Source organism: Tachysurus vachellii, chromosome 8 (assembly GCF_030014155.1).
Source record: "Tachysurus vachellii isolate PV-2020 chromosome 8, HZAU_Pvac_v1, whole genome shotgun sequence".
In the NCBI taxonomy this organism is placed as follows: Eukaryota; Metazoa; Chordata; class Actinopteri; order Siluriformes; family Bagridae; genus Tachysurus; species Tachysurus vachellii.
Genome location: NC_083467.1, coordinates 279,956 through 297,500, shown reverse-complemented (window position 1 = coordinate 297,500; position 17,545 = coordinate 279,956). Strand labels below are relative to the sequence as shown.

Sequence of the window (17,545 nt, the reverse complement as noted above, 5' to 3'; positions counted from 1 at the left end):
CCTCACCACCACCCCACCACCACCTTCTCTCTCTCTTTGTCGCTGTCTGTCCATCTCTGTAAAAGGGAAGTCTTTTGAAAGATAAAGAAACAAAATGACCAAAAAGGGACAAAAGCTTCAGTGCATTCTGGGAGGCCAAAGTTTGTGCATCAGCATGCTAATGAAGGCCACATCACCCCCATCTCTCTCTCTCTCTCTCTCTCTCTCTCTCTCTCTCTCTCTCTCTCTCTCTCTCTCACTCGGCTTACTTCTATTTTCCAGTGTTGGTGTTATAAAGGAGACATTGTAAACATTCCTACTCAGATCAGGCTTTGGGGAGTGAAAGCGGAGTTCCACAGCCAGCAATTTTTCCACCCAGTTGTAAGAGTCGTAGTGAGTCGTAGTGAGTTGTAGTGAGTCGTAGTGAGTCGTTGTGAGTCGTAGTGAGTCGTAGTGAGTCGTTGTTGTTCCTTGAATCTGTTAAGAAGGATTTCACTTTTCCTGCAGTGAGACTGGAGACTGTTTACACTGCTGGCTGCTGTTACCTGGAGAAATAAACTGAGGAACACAATCAGAACCCTGGACTGAATCTCACGACATCACCGACCATTTCTCTACATTTAATATACACTACATGGCCAAAGTTTGTGCACCCCTGACCATCACACCATGCTGTTATTATAATAAACTCCACTCTTCTGGAAAGGTTTTCCACCAGATTTCTGAAGCATTTGAGTTCATTCATCTGCAAAGATTTTTAACTAAAAACTCTAATAAGTCCACGTTAGTAAAATGCCAAAGTCTAAAAGCTGTTGCACTGTTGCCATGGCAGCTGAGCGTCGAGACCAGCGGATCGAACAGCCATGAAACACAAAGAAACAGCTAGCTGTAGCTGGGAAAGTGGACACTTCAAGTGCCTCTCTATTTTCTCAACATTAGTCCATGGTTCACATTTATGGGACTCAACAAGTTGCTAAGCAACAAGGTAAAGACATTGTCCATCAATAATAAAAGTCAGTTCTCAAGTCAGCTATTAGCTCTAGTTAAGTGTTTAGCTTATTCTTGCTTTTCCTGTAGATTTGAACTTTGATGCTTATTGAAAAGCAAATCATTCATTTCACACAAAAACACACAACGTAACAGGAGACTGATGTAACCTGAAGAGAAAGTGCTAGAGAATAAAAGGACACAGTGTCTCTGCCTGTTTATCTTCTAGACCTGACTTTCCCTGAGTGACTGACGCTGCTAAAATAAACAGAAAAAGGCAACAATCACACAACTGTAGTCACCCCACAAACCTGAGTGTGTGGTGTGTGTGTGGTGTGTGTGTGTGTGTAAAGGAATATAATGTAAAGAGATGATGTTAGGGTTTAGTGGACACCATCAGTGGACAGTAATAAAGCGATACAGCAGGACATTGTGTTGTACATGAGGACAGACTGTATAATGTTACTGTACCTTGGAACACTGCTTGTGACTCTGACACCAAACCAGAGATCCGTTTCCCTGTAACGAAAAAATAAAAAACAACACGCTGTGTTATAATCATGCAGTTGCAGTAACGCAGCACAAACCACACTGTTTATTTCACATACATCCTGAACTCTGATTGGTCAGAAGGTGTTGATTAATTCACTCGAACACCAGGTCTGATATCTAAACACACTAAATCACAGGAATGAATCAACAGCTTTAGGTAGAACGAGACACGGCCCAAACGTTTACACCCCAAATGTATCTAATGCTATGGTATTCCAGGTGGCATCTAGGGTGTAGCTATGTAGTTTCTTGGGTGATGTTCTTCTGCTGCCATGGTACAGCAGGTGGTTATTACAGAGCTGCTAGGTCCAAGTTAAAGATTCCAGGTGGTTGCTATGGTGTTGCTAGGTTGTTCCAGGTGGTTGCTATAGTGTTGCTAGGTTATTCCAGGTGGTTGCTATAGTGTTGCTAGGTTGCTCCAGGTGGTTGCTATGGTGTTGCTAGGTTGTTCCAGGTGGTTGCTATAGTGTTGCTAGGTTGCTCCAGGTGGTTGCTATAGTGTTGCTAGGTTGTTCCAGGTGGTTGCTATAGGGTTGCTAGGGTGTTCCAGGTGGTTACTATAGTGTTGCTAGGTTGTTCCAGGTGGTTGCTATAGGTGTTGCTAGGTTGTTCCAGGTGGTTGCTATAGTGTTGCTAGGTTGTTCCAGGTGGTTGCTATAGTGTTGCTAGGGTGTTCCAGGTGGTTGCTATAGTGTTGCTAGGGTGTTCCAGGTGGTTGCTATAGTGTTGCTAGGTTGCTCCAGGTCGTTGCTATAGTGTTGCTAGGTTGCTCCAGGTGATTCCTAGCATTATGCTAGATGGTTGCTATGGTATTCGAGGTGGTCCTCACAGATAGTTGCTATGCTACTCCAAACAGATGTTAGCAGGTTTCTAAGATAGACCACATGGTGCTTGTTGTACTTGAGTCTATGTTCTTCAGTGTACCTGATCATGGCACTACATGGTACAGGAAGTTGGAGGGCCAAAGCTTCTAGAATGTTCATTTCAACAAGAACAAAACCAGAAATCACCCAGTTGCTAAGTGGAATCTGCTCAACCAATCAATAGCTACATAGTAAATTAGATCGCTAACACACAGTCGCTAACACACTGTCGCTAACACACAGTCGCTAACACACTGTCGCTAACACACTGTCGCTAACACACTGTCGCTAACACACTGTCGCTAACACACTGTCGCTAACACACTGTCGCTAACACACAGTCGCTAACACACTGTCGCTAACACACTGTCGCTAACACACTGTCGCTAACACACTGTCGCTAACACACTGTCACTAACACACTCATGAACACAACTGAACCACTTTATAATGTTTCCATCAGGTTGAGATGTGAGACGGAGTGAGAGGAAGAACCACAGACTGAAATTAAAACAGAATAGATTTTATTATTCCCAGCGGAGCAGCGAGAATTCAACAAGCCTTCAGTTTAATAAAACCAAACAGACTCCTGTGAGGTTGTTAGTCATATTTTAGTGTGTTTCCTTCTCTGTCCATCGGGATGTAAACAGCTTCACTTCATGCAGAAGTGTTGAAGATATCAGGTGTGTGGAGGACGAGGTGGCACAGACTGAACACAGCAAAGAGACATGCTTTAAGACTTACACAAACAATTACACAACCTCACAACACACACACACAACCTCACACCATTACACAACCTCACAACACACACACACACAACCTCACACCATTACACAACCTCACAACATACACACACAACCTCACACCATTACACAACCTCACAACACACACACACAACCTCACACCATTACACAACCTCACAACACACACACACAACCTCACACCATTACACAACCTCACAATATACACACACAACCTCACACCATTACACAACCACACACACACACACACAACCTCACACCATTACACAACCTCACAACACACACACACACAACCTCACACCATTACACAACCTCACAACACACACACACAACCTCACACCATTACACAACCTCACAACACACACACACAACCTCACACCATTACACAACCTCACAACACACACACACACAACCTCACACCATTACACAACCACACACACACACAACCTCACACCATTACACAACCACACACACAACCTCACACCATTACACAACCACACACACACACACAACCTCACACCATTACACAACCTCACAACCACACACACACACACAACCTCGCACCATTACACAACCTCACAACCACACACACACACAACCTCACACCATTACACATCCTCACAACAGACAACCACACACCATTAAACAACACACAACCACACACACACAACCTCACACACACAACCTCACACCATTACACAACTGCACAACCACATGCACACAACTTCAGACCATTATAAATCCTCGCACACACACACACACTGCCCCAGATCATCACACACACACATATCATCATCAGACCATTACACAACCACACACACAAAACAACAAACAATTACCTCAATCACCCAACCACATACAAAACCTCAATTACACTAAATACACACAACCATTTCATTATAAAAACTACACACACCACCTTTGACCTTTTAGACACACACACACACACACACACACTTCAGTTCAAGTGGATTTATGAATATCCGAGTCTGGTTTCATCGATGTTGATCAGGCTACCTTCAAAATCTCAGGTAGGTCTGATCGAAACTTTGTGTGTGTGTGTGTGTGTGTGTGTGTGTGTGTGTGTGTGTGTACTTAAAAGTAAAAACCAAATAACACAAGACTTCATTCATTCAGCCTTAAAAAAAAAAACACTCTACACGTTTGATTCGGTTGCCAAATGATTCGGTATTAAAGTGAACACGGCCGAAATGACTTTACGATGTTTATCTTTCCCTCAGATTGAGATGTGAGACGGAGCTGAGAGGAGGAATGAAAGGCTGGATTTAAAACATAATATATTTTACAACTCCCAAAGGAGCGACGGGAATTTCTCCGACACGCCTTCAGCTTAATCGGCCCGAAAATAAATAATCCAATGTAAAAACCCACTTTTGCGGAACACAGTCCTTCTTTCAGTTTGTGTTAGCAAACGTCGTATTTCACGGTTTGGGTGTTTCCTGCTCTGTGTGTTATGGGAAAAGTGCACAAACTCAACATACTACTGCTTATTATCAGTTTATAAACAACACATTACTACATATTACATACAGCTTTAGGACTCACTCACTTCTAACATACTACTCAAACTTTATTATATATATAAATTCTACTTGTACCAGAGCGCTGTAGTCATGCTCCACTCTGATTGGTCAGAATTTGCTCTGACTGCGCTAATAGTTTTCTCTATTGAGACAGGGAAGGAGCCTCCAGTGTCAGACGGAAAGCGAGAGAGGTTTAAGCTTGTTCCACTTTCTCAGTAACATGACAAGCTGCATTTTTTTATTTATTAACTTCAGGAAATTAATTAACTACACGTATGTAGTATGACAAATTTATCATGATGTGGCTTCAGTCAAAATGTTCAATTACTATTAACACTGAACTATATAAAACATTCAGAATGGAGCTGTTTGTGTGTGTGTGTGTGTGTGTGTGTGTGTGTGTGTGTGTGTGTGTGTGTGTGTGTGTGTACTGGCATTTGGCCCCTGACTAATTAGCCTAAAAAAGGAAGGGGGTTTGTTTTTGCAGCTGACCAGATTCTCTAAGAACCACTTAAAAGAAGTGCATGGTGCCTGTTCACTACACTATTCACTGACTCTTTGAGTCGACTCGTTTAGGTGAACACCAAGAGTTGACTCGTGTGTATGAGTCATTTTGTCATAGATGTACACAGTAGTGTTATATCTCTCTGTTCAGCCCTTCAGTTGATGATTAGTGTGAATTTGAGGTGTGTGTTTGACTCAGCAGTGTGTGTGAGGCAGAACAACCAAAGTTTAAGTAAGATTTCAAGAAACAATTTCAGCTGTTCAGCTAAAGTGTAATAACTGTATCAGGAAAAATGGCAAGGAATCATCAGAGATCAAAAAGAGTTGACTCTTATTAGTGAGTCAAATGATCTGACTCACTGAACGGAGCTGGGACGTACTTCTGACCAGCATGACATTATAATGTGAGTGCTTGTTTTCTGCGTTTGATAACTGTCACATTTCACTATTAATATTTCACTAATGAAGTGATGAACGTATTACGAGTCTTGAGCTTCACTAGTCACCACACACACGTACATGTGGCTTTCTGAAATGTGCTCATAATTATAATCATTTAGACATCCACAGTGATCAGTTATATGTTCTTATTGTGTATAGAATGTAGGTACGTCGTGTGTTTTATCTCTCTGAGACTCAATAAACATCTTATAGAAATGTTCATCATCAACAATTACAAACTTCTCTTTAATAAATACCAATTAGTTCTACCTGTCTCTGGTTCATCATGTGGTTACCACAGAAACACCTCCCTGTCGCTATAGAAACCATCAGGTGTCAGAGTGAGAAGATTCATAGAAAGCTGTGATGTGCTGAATTTAACACCTGACTGTCAGGTAAACTACACTGTCAGAGTTCAAGAATCTCATCATGTGTGTGTGTGTGTGTGTGTGTGTGTGTGTGTGTGTGTGTACACGGGTAATAGGTACCTTTACCTTTACACACGCACACACACACACACACTTTCTCTCACACACTCTCTCTCACACACACATACACACACACATATATACACACACACTCACACACATACATACACACTCACACACATACATACACACTCTCTCACACACACACTCTCTCACACACACTCTCTCACACACACTCTCTCACACACACTCTCTCACACACACATACACACACACACATATATACACACACACACTCACACACTCTCACACATACATACACACTCACACACATACATACACACTCTCTCACACACACACGCACGCACTCACAGACACACTCTCACACTCACTCTCACACATACTCTCTCACACATACTCTCTCACACACACATATACACACACACACACAAACACACACGCTCACACACTCTCACACACACTCTCTCACACACTCTCTCACACAAACACACACACACACTCACTCACACATACTCTCTCACACACATATACACACTCACACACGCACTCACACACACGCTCTCACACACACGCTCTCACACACACGCTCTCACACACACGCTCTCACACACACGCTCTCACACACACACACACAGTAACCGTTACATTAGATGTTAAATGATGACATGAGATAAAACGCATTAAAGTTAACGTCCTTTTTTATAAACGATATAAAAGATAAATAAACGGTGAGTTTTATATCAGACATATAAACAGACAGCGAACCTGAGCGTGTTTACACACAGCGGAGATGCGCGTGCGGTGCAGACTGAGGCACCGGGACACGCAGCGCGCGCGCATCACGCTTCCCACCAGCACCGACTCGTCCTGTCGCCTCGCGCTCACCTCCGCCGTCCCGAATATAACGATAATAACCACATTAATCCACGCCGACATCGCGCCTCCCGCGTCCCGTCCTCTGTACACACCGCTCCGGTTCTGTCACGCGCACGAGCGCTCGGTCTCACACACTGATACGCGCGCGCGCTTCACACTGAGCTTTCATTTAATCACCGAGCGCGCGACAAGGGGCGGGGTCACGGGCAAGGCTTGAGAGCTGATTGGAGGAGACACGGGCGCGTGTGGGTCAAATATTCAGGGCTCGCGCGGCAGCAGGTAGTGGACGATACCAAGTCAAATAAAGTCCGGGGTCCCGATATAAACAAGATAAACAGTAAAGTTACAGCTCTGACAGTTAAAAAGCTCTGAAAGTTAAAGTTAATCTGTCACTGTTGTGCTTTAATATGTGGTGTGATGTAATGTAATGTGATGTGATGTGAACAACATCTTTACTGTCATAATATTATATTTATAAAGGCTTTAATGAGTTTAGAATGTACCATTCTGGCCTGATTACACTGCTCACTAAATGGAGTTCCAACACAATAAAGTTTTAATTCTCTACAACATTAACTCAGGATTATATTAATGCACTGATTCATTACTGTTTCTATAGCAACAGCTCATCCACACACACACACACATGTATTTTATGTGTAATAATTATTTATATGTCAAAATCTCCTTCATTTCTAAAGGCCCTGATCTATGTTCTGTTTCCTGTTTATCTGGAAGTGCTAATGATGCTAAAACACATACATAATAAAACCCAAAGTCCATCACTGTTTTGTGCAGAACGAGACGTCACAGATCGCACTAACAAAGCCTGTCGCCCTGAAAATACTGAAAATGAGTCAGAGTTTTTATTAGAAAAGTTCCCTGGAGGCTTCGTTATTTATTAGCCATCCAGAGTTCACTTTCTGCCACCACATCGGCAGCAGATAATGAGGCTTTATTGGCTTTTATGTCATAAAACAGAGCAGGGCACAAACTGGGACTGGCGATTTGGCCCAGCAAGACGGCTAGCTCCAGGCTAAATCACATCATGTGCCAAAGATTTCAGCTTGTACTTCCATAATGAAGCCTGGAATTGGTCCTTATGGCCAACAGGAAGCTGCTTGCCAGGAATAACTCCATTTTTTTGTCTTGCCCACACACAGTGAGCTCTGGACTTCCATAATGTCCATGTTGCTTCTTTAAAGGTATTCTAAGGGTCAGGAATTATATACGACCCCTGTGTGTCGTGTTTTCTCAAGGGTCTGAAGTAACAGGTCCTCAGTCACTTGTAAACGTGGAGCAGAGTAAAAGGCTTCAGACCGTAATCGTGCCCTTAATACATCAAATATCAGAATAAAATACAATGAAATAAAACAAGTTAGAAAACAGAACTCAACTGCCATGTGTACACACACACACACACACACACACACACAGCGTAAAACACCAGACAACACAAGGAGACTGCAGTCTCGCCATTCCTGTCCTCTGAGTCTAAACACTTTGTTTATGCTTTATCTTCTTTTCTTTCATCTCTTTTCTTCTTTGATCCTCATCCTTTTATTTTAAACCTGTTTTCTTCTACACTTCACATGTGTACAGTTTAAACTCCTTATTTGCTCAAATTGATCCATATTTAAAACTAAAAGTATAAAACCATGAGGACCCCACATGGCTAAGAGTTATCGCTCTTCATATCTTCTGTTCCAGATGTTTTGTAGAAGTGATAAACCTTAATATTTACACATTCACAAACATTTACACACATTTACACACATTTCCACACATTCACACACATTTACACACATTTACACCGTAATGACTGGACTTTACGATCAGAGATTTGCAATTAAGTTGTGTTTCAAATCTAATCAATGCTAACTGTTCTAACGGTTTAAAGGGTCTATTGTTTCTCAAGCCAAGCAGCGAGAGAGAGATAGAGAGAGAAAGCGAGAGAGAGAGATAGAGAGAGGGAAAGAGAGAGAGAGAGAGAGTGTGTGTTTGTGTGTGTGTGTGTGTGTGTGTGTGTGAGTGAGTGTGTGTGTGTGTTACTTTTCAGCCCCCATGTGAAGAAGAGAATAACACCATTAATCTTTTTCACAGGTGTTTGTGCTACAAAAGGAGGCACCTGCAGCCTTTGGGATCAAAGCGCATATGCATGTGTGTGTGTGTGTGTGTGTGTGTGTGTGTGTGTGTGTGTGTGTGTGTGTGTGTGTGTGAAACATATTTGCTGTTCAGTGTTGTAGGTGTGTGTAGGACTGTTATGGTCTCAGAGATTGGTTCCAGACAGTGGTTCCAGGTTCGAGTATTTCAGAAAGTCCTGATGTGATGTTTTCACACACAACAAGATGTAGAACAATAAAACATCCAGTGAGGATCAGTTCTGATATCAGAGAAGAACCAGATTGCTTCATGCTGACAGGAGGAACAGCAGGTGAAAGGAAGAACGCTGTGATGCTTCTTTCTGGGTGGGACCCAAAATTAAGTATTAAATATTCTGCAGTCCATTCATTCATTCATTCATTCATCTTCTACCGCTTATCCGAACTACCTCGGGTCACGGGGAGCCTGTGCCTATCTCAGGTGTCATCGGGCATCAAGGCAGGATACACCCTGGACGGAGTGCCAACACATCTCAGGGCACACACACTCATTCACTCACACAATCACACACTATGGACAATTTTCCAGAGATGCCAATCAACCTACCATGCATGTCTTTGGACCGGGGGAGGAAACCGGAGTACCCGGAGGAAACCCCCGAGGCACGGGGAGAACATGCAAACTCCACACACACAAGGTGGAGGCGGGAATCGAACCCCCAACCCTGGAGGTGTGAGGCGAACGTGCTAACCACTAAGCCACCGTGCCCCCCCTTCTGCAGTCCAATGAAGACTAAAGTTTGCGCTTTCTTATGGACACTCAAATCTACTAAAGAAGTCTGGATTCGGGTTTCAAACATATTTACTGATTTATTTATTTATTTGTCTGTCAAACTTTAAATACGTCTAAAACTGTATCTGAGGAACCCTACAACCCCTGAACTCCATGTATGTTGGCTCCTGACATGTTCCTAGCGCCACCTGGTGGGGAAAAATACATAAATGTTTATTGTACGATTTATTTCCTACATTTGGTCCTTGTTTATCTGTAATAAATAATAATACATCTAGTTTGGAACTATCTGTGACAGAGAAATGAAAGGCTTCTGGTCTCATCTTAATCACCACTGGACCAGAACTCTAAAGTTCTTCTAACACTGTTAGTTTTCTAACATTGGGATGAAATCTGTTTAGCTTTCTGTCTGAAATGATGCTTGTTTCAGTGAATGATTCAGAGTTTGATGATGGTTTGAGGAGGAGACCTGAGTTCCTGAGGCAGATTACTGATCTTTCTGGTTCTTCATCTGGACCTACAGTTACTTGTGCTCAGGCTTTTTGATTTTTCCTTTGGTTAATGGAATCTCTTCTTGTAGTCACATTAAAATCTGTCCAGAATCTTCTCAGGCATCATAATACATTTCTGAGACGACATCCAGGACAAAATGTAAAAGTGAGCCATAAATCTTGTTTCAGTTTATTGTAGAAATGTCACTGAACATCACATCACATTCATTACACAGTAAAGCTGGACTTTTTCTGCTGGAACATTAGGGGGCGCTCTGGCAGCGTGTTGTGTCACGTATCTCACGTCTGTATCTCACGTCTCTATCTCATCTCTTCCTATGTGTCTGTTAATCTTGTCTGTTTATTTCCTCCATGTTACATTCAGCTCTACTGAGTCATCTTTGTGTTGTTGGTGGTTTATTTGCCTGTTTGTCGTGTCGTGTTTCTTGACGTTTTTTTTTACTTGTTTAATGTTTTTCACGTTAATAAAAATCGTGTTTTTGTTATTCCTGCATCTGTTTTTACCCTCGCTGTGGCAACTGCCTTTCCTGACAGAACTGATGTGTTTAGTGTTGTGTTCAGTGTAACTTACAATGTTCAGTGTAACTTATGATGTGTTCAGTGTTGTGTTCAGTGTAACTTATGTTGTGTTCAGTGGAGAGTGTGTAGTGAATAGAAATGATCAGACAGAAATGAATTGGGTTTTTTCTTAAATGGTTGTCACTGTGTCACTGTCACTGTGTCACTGTCACTGTGTCACTGTGTTACTGTCACTGTGTCACTGTCACTGTGTCACTGTGTCACTGTGTCACTGTGTTACTGTGTCACTGTGTTACTGTCACTGTGTCACTGTGTCACTGTCACTGTGTCACTGTGTTACTGTCACTGTGTCACTGTGTAACTGTGTTACTGTGTCACTGTCGCTGTGTCACTGTGTTACTGTCTCACTGTCACTGTCGCAGTGTTACTGTGTCGCTGTGTCACTGTCACTGTGTCGCTGTGTTACTGTGTTACTGTGTCACTGTGTTACTGTGTTACTGTGTCACTGTGTTACTGTCACTGTGTCACTGTGTCACTGTCACTGTGTCACTGTGTTACTGTCACTGTGTTACTGTGTCACTGTGTTACTGTGTCACTGTGTCACTGTCACTGTGTAACTGTGTTACTGTGTCACTGTCGCTGTGTCACTGTGTTACTGTCTCACTGTCACTGTCGCAGTGTTACTGTGTCGCTGTGTCACTGTCACTGTGTCGCTGTGTTACTGTGTCACAGTCACTGTGTCGCTGTGTCACTGTCGCTGTGTCACTGTCACTGTGTCGCTGTGTCACTGTGTCACTGTCGCTGTGTCACTGTCACTGTGTCGCAGTGTCACTGTGTCACTGTCGCTGTGTCACTGTTACTGTGTCGCTGTGACCCTGTCACTGTGTCCCTGCCTAGAATTTTATTTCTATAAACAGAATTATGGACTCAGTAACTCTGTTAGTTACTGTCACTGTGTTACTGTGTCACTGTCACTGTGTCACTGTGTTACTGTCGCTCTGTCACTGTGTCGCTGTGTTACTGTCGCTGTGTCGCTGTGTCTCTGTTTTACTGTCACTGTGTCGCTGTGTCTCTGTTTTACTGTCACTGTGTCGCTGTGTCTCTGTTTTACTGTCACTGTGTCGCTGTGTCGCTGTGTCTCTGTTTTACTGTCGCTGTGTCGCTGTGTCTCTGTTTTACTGTCGCTGTGTCGCTGTGTCTCTGTTTTACTGTCACTGTGTCGGTGTGTCGCTGTGTCTCTGTTTTACTGTCACTGTGTCGGTGTGTCGCTGTGTCTCTGTTTTACTGTCACTGTGTCGGTGTGTCGCTGTGTCTCTGTTTTACTGTCACTGTGTCGGTGTGTCGCTGTGTCTCTGTTTTACTGTCACTGTGTCGCTGTGTCGCTGTGTCTCTGTTTTACTGTCGCTGTGTCGCTGTGTCTCTGTTTTACTGTCACTGTGTCGCTGTGTTACTGTCGCTGTGTCACTGTTTTACTGTCGCTGTGTTACTGTGTCGCTGTGTCTCTGTTTTACTGTCACTGTGTCGCTGTCACTGTGTCACTGTGTCCCTGTCACTGTGTCGCTGTGTCACTGTCACTGTGTCACTGCCTAGAATTTTATTATGGACTGTCTTTTTGTTGTGAATAAAACAGAGATCAGATCTTTCTGTTCCAGAATAACTGGTGTGATCAAACACACTTCATCCACTCGTCTCCTATCGTCTCGGTGTCTCCTCCATCACTCCTGCTTCAGCTTCCTCTCCACCACCTGTGTGGATTTCCAGAGTACTAGAGCCAGAACCTAGAGAGCAGAACCCAGAACCCAGGTCAACAATCAATACCAGAACCAACAGTATCTATAATTCTGTCTTATTACTTATGTCATTTCTGTCTTTTGCATTGTGTGTCCTCTATGTTATTTTGTACGTGGTTTTATATCTCGCTGACTTCTCTGTCATGTTCACATTGTGTTCTGTTCTTCAGTTCTAGTTGAACGTCAGGTACCTGGTCCCACTTGCCACCTTGCCACCTGGTCCCACTTGCCACCCAGTTAATCACTAGTCACTGATCCTCCTGGACTCCTATTGGTCTTTTCCTTCTGGAGGAACCTTTAAACAGTTTATATGGAAATGTTGAAGTAGAATTACTTTCAGACAGGATGCTGACTGCGTCAGACGGAAGGTGGTGTCCGTTCCCTGTCAACTTCTTCCCGTCCTGGATGTGGCTCTGGTAGAGCAGTGTGGAAGGCATCATGGGTTCGTAACCTCCAGCTGTCGCTATCGAGGTGGAGGCCGAGTCCCAGGTTAGCTCTCGCCGCCTCTGCAGACTCAGATCGAGGTCTAATCCTGTCCAGCCGTGGAAGGCCAGTGTGTTGAGGAAGGCCTGCATGGGGTTCAGAATGCCCTGTCCCCAAAAACATGACTATCAGTATCACTGCTTTTATTCACATAAACACATAAATCTGGAGCGGTTACGGCTCTACGGTCTCATGATCGCTGAGTTATACACCTGAAAAATGTCAGTAATTAAACTTGGTCTGTTTTTCTTTCACATTTTAATCACGTACTGAATGTTAAGTTCTACATTTTGGCCATCATCCAGTGTCATTGTATGGAATGTTCTGGCACATGAGGTGAGGCTCAGTGAGTCAGGCGTTCCTGTCAGGTTCATGTGGAGCAGTGCTCAGTGATCATCACCTGGGAGTTTTATCAATATAATAACAAAAATGGGGATTGATGATGTTAGTGAAGGTGACTTCTGGTGTCTCATCTGTCCTCGACTCACCATAATGAACCAGGTGATGAGAGATGCGTTACGGACATTTTTCAGCTCGGCATCCTGAATGTCCGGTTGAACTTCCAGGTAAAATAACAAACTCTCATTAATCAGGTTGGGCAGCCAGCTAACAGGGACACAGAGGAGAGATAATCATCACTTACTGTTACAGTTACACTACATACACAAACACTGCACACACACACACACACACTCATTTATAATCTACTTTTAATGAGGAAAACATTATTTAAGCTTTGTACTCATTTGATCAGATTTATTTGAAAATGATTAATGATTAAGCAACTGATCAGCTTTGATATTTCATAATGACATAACGTCATCCTTATGGAGCCAGTGTTCGCCTCTGTCTCCAGTGGAAATGTGTGTTTAGATGACAGAGGAGAACTTTTTGGGCACAACATCTGCTGGTTTAATGAGAAAAGGTGACTTCATGCAAGGAAATGACTCCAATGAATGTTTGCCAGATGTTTCCTCAGTAAACCAGGCTACATGTGATGTACATTGATCAATATTTCAGTATCTTAAGTGTGTTTTTAAAGTCAGGCCTAGTTGAAAAAATAACTACCTTAATAAACTAGCTATCATATATTAATCAGATGGTGGAATTCTCTTAGAAGATTAAAGTTGTGCAGACTTTTGAACAGATGTGAAGTGAAACGTCTCACCAGATAATGAAGACCAGGAGAATTTTGAAGAAACGTATTTTGATTTCTGCTCCTAAGCGTCTCTCGTTTTCTGTGTAAATTCCTTGACGTCCTTTCAGTAATGAAGTAACTGTGGTGAAATACAATACTGTCACTGTGAGATAAATTAGCTATGAAACACTGTTCATGTTTAAAAAATGAATCTACGAGTGAATCTACAAGTTAATGATTCATTGATCCAAACATTGACCAGCTGAACAAAATAGGAGTGACTCTTAGCCACTGCCATATGATTCACTGACTCAAAACTGATCCAGTAAAGGAGAGTGGATCGAATCTGAGCTATGATTAAATGATTCAATCCCTTACGAGCTGAACAATAGAGGGGTGATTCTGAGCTATGACCAAATGATTCACTGATTCATATGCTGACTTACTGATTTGATTCTTAACATACATTCTACACATTTTATACATTGTTGTATATCACAGTGTCACATTATCAGAGTGCATATTACATTAGATATTCACATTTATGGGTAAAAAGAGTATTATGGGTAAAAAACCTACCAGCAGTGACAGTGCGTGTGAACAGGATCGGATTGACTAAAAGCACCAACAGCATCGGAGCGTACGTGGTGATGTAGTGAGGGATCGCGTGCTGAAGACCGTTTTCACAACTAAAACATAAAACATGACAAACGTAACACTAACATACTGTAAATTTAAGGATGTAGTACCTTTAAAATTCTCCAAATTGAACTTGAAATCTGTGTGTGTGTGTGTGTGTGTGTGTGTGTGTGTGTGTGTGTGTGTGTGTACCTTGAGAGGGAGGGGTAATAAAGCATGGCTACACCTTCCACACACAGCAGCACAGCTAAACCCCATGTGATCATGTGATACAGAACAATGGTGCTAAAGAGAGAGAGAGAGAGAGAGAGAGAGAGAGAGAGAGAGAGAGAGAATAAAGGAGGAGAGAAAAACAGAACTACACTAATATAATAAGTAGCCTGGATCTGGTGATTAATCTTCCATAACATCTAAATAAAGGTAAAAAGAAGCCACATTTAAGACATTTAAGACTAGACACATTTAAGTTATAAGACTCTTCATCAAACCTGATTCCGGCGGATCGTCTGACCACCAGAAACGCGTCCACGGCGTAGCAGAACATCCACCAGAATGAGGCACTGAAGAAGAGCTGGATCCACATCTGGGTAATAGACAGACCAACTGAGTCACGTACTTTTATAACATAAACACACAGGATGAACATCAACACACCAAAACACCAGAGGGAACAAACGCTAGCATGCTAGAATGCTAACCTGCTCATCTGTGTTAGTTACAAAACAATGCATGTTATGTACATTGTGTGGAGCTGTTTTGTGTGTGTGTGTGTGTGTGTGTGTGTGTGTGTGTGTGTGTGTGTGTGAGGGACATACAGCGCTGCCCACACAGAAGACTTCAGGCCACACATTACTGCTGTTAGTGACTGAGATTTCCTGGATGACACTGGGAGCGCCGAGCCACACTGACGATCTCACGATTATTCCTACACAAACACACAACACAGCCAGCGATATACAACTGAAATACAAAACTAAACATACTCTAAACTACACAACAGTCCTCAAAATCTAACTGTGAAAGTAGTTCAAATGACATCTGAAACAACAACAACCATAAAGTGCCTGTAAAGACAAGCAGAGCTTTTACAGATCGCTTAATTTATGTTTTTCATCACCACGTGGCCTGAACACATTCTGACAACAACAGTGTCCTTGTGGACAGAAAAGACAGTCGTCCCTAACTCAGTCTGAAGGACATCTCCAGCTGGGTTTGGGTTTCAGTTTCACTGTTTTGTGATGGTGAGGTCTCGTCTCAACAAGAATGAAGACACTTTAAGCCCACTGATAAATTTGGAAACCCTTAGAATAATGGCATCACAGACACTTCCAGTGTAGACTGGGACATTCCTCTGTCTCGGTGCTTCAGACCAGGTGAAGCTGGGAGTATTACAAGCTGGGTTGCCAAATCTATTCCAGGAAAACAAGATCTTGGGGGTGGGACTCCAGACCTGACTGCTGAAGAGTATGGAATAACCACTGGAGATGGGAAAGTATCATCATCATACTCATCATCATGCAGTGAGTTCTCAATGAGCTGAAAATGGAGAGTAACTGTTAGAGGATGGCTTTGGTGAAGGGTGCAATATTCTGCTGCATGTGGCTTCAGTTTCAAGATAAAGGATTCTCCTTGAGCCTCATCACATCTAGAACATCTAGAAAGAGAACTGATCACTAACCTGAGCTCAAAAGAAAGGAACAAAAGGTCATAGGCCTGAACCAGATCACACAGAAATACAAAGAAGAAATTAGACAAGCCATGATACAAGCATGTGATGGTTACACACACACACACAGAGAGAAGTCATGAATCATTAACCCTCATTTCTCAGTGAAGTGTTTATTACTGAAGAACACGTTATTTAGGTAGCTGTGAGGTGAGCGAGCTCTTCCTTACCCACACACCCGAGAATATCACAAACACTTATGATGAACAAAATCCTGGAGGAAGAGGCCGGTTTTGGGAGCGGGTACGTGCCCACTCTCCTGTAGCCTCTTCTTTTAGGAAGAATCTGCAGGAGAGAGATGATCATGCTCAGTCCAGCACTTCCTGCACACATAGCACTGAAAAAACCAGGCTGGAAGCTGACAATAAAGTCTGTTGCAGCGTCACGATTCGGGCAGCAGAAGGTCTCGAGGCGAGGAGAAGCCATGCTTTCAGCTTGGAGAAGAATGAAGCCGTGGACAGAGAAGAAAAGTTGCAAGTCTTAAGCCAAGGAGAACATCGTCCACAGTTAGAAAAACAAAACAAAACACGGTTTAACCTTGAAATCCAGTTACCTTTCTGCTACTACAAGAGAGATGTGAGGAAAGACGTCCATCTGTTCATTCGTCTGCTCTCTGGGTGAAAATCACGAGTTGAAGCATCATGTGCTTTTGCTTAATTCTCCCCCAAGCAACATTTCTGTGAAAGAAGCCACGCCAAAAATGCTAAAATGGCATGTTGTTTGTTTCTTGGTGGACTTGGTTCACTAAAAAGACTTTTTTATTTTCTTTTTCATTAAAACTCAAACATAAAACACTCCTAATGAGATCTTATGACTTAAATGTGAATTAAGCAGCTGTAATTATTTTTATTTAGTGTTTTGTTGTGAAGTCTTTGTGGAAGTTC

At 42.6% G+C, this 17,545-nt stretch overlaps 2 protein-coding genes across 3 annotated transcripts in view; both read right to left on the bottom strand.

The window, feature by feature from the left end:
* Window positions 1-7,078, bottom strand: part of LOC132850574 (anosmin-1) — a 19,802-nt gene extending 12,724 nt beyond the window's left edge. For both annotated transcript variants that reach the window (XM_060877212.1, XM_060877213.1), the window contains exons 1-2: window positions 6,849-7,078; window positions 1,438-1,485 (exon numbers count right to left, since the gene is read on the bottom strand). In XM_060877212.1, the coding sequence (XP_060733195.1) occupies window positions 1,438-1,485; window positions 6,849-7,019 (219 nt within the window). In that variant the 5' untranslated portion in view covers window positions 7,020-7,078. The remainder of the gene's footprint in view (window positions 1-1,437; window positions 1,486-6,848) is intronic.
* A 5,277-nt stretch (window positions 7,079-12,355) lies between these two features.
* gpr143 (G protein-coupled receptor 143) lies at window positions 12,356-17,182 on the bottom strand. The gene is made up of 9 exons (XM_060875627.1): window positions 16,832-17,182; window positions 15,751-15,860; window positions 15,424-15,518; window positions 15,128-15,220; window positions 14,876-14,985; window positions 14,327-14,435; window positions 13,647-13,764; window positions 13,010-13,265; window positions 12,356-12,663 (listed from the first exon to the last, which is right to left on the bottom strand). Exons 1-9 carry the CDS (start codon window positions 17,085-17,087, stop codon window positions 12,578-12,580), a joined length of 1,233 nt encoding a protein of 410 aa, XP_060731610.1. The 5' UTR covers window positions 17,088-17,182; the 3' UTR covers window positions 12,356-12,577.
* Between the last annotated feature and the right edge of the window lie 363 nt (window positions 17,183-17,545).

Excerpts from the sequence above, each read along its gene's own strand:
- gpr143 (XM_060875627.1), bottom strand. The coding sequence starts at position 17,087 with ATGGCTTCTCCTCGCCTCGAGACCTTCTGCTGCCCGAATCGTGACGCT. Across the intron at positions 14,986-15,127 it reads TATTACCCCTCCCTCTCAAG|TTGTGAAAACGGTCTTCAGC; the intron begins GTACACACACAC and ends TTTATGTTTTAG. Across the intron at positions 13,266-13,646 it reads TCATCACCTGGTTCATTATG|GGCATTCTGAACCCCATGCA; the intron begins GTGAGTCGAGGA and ends TTTTGGGGACAG.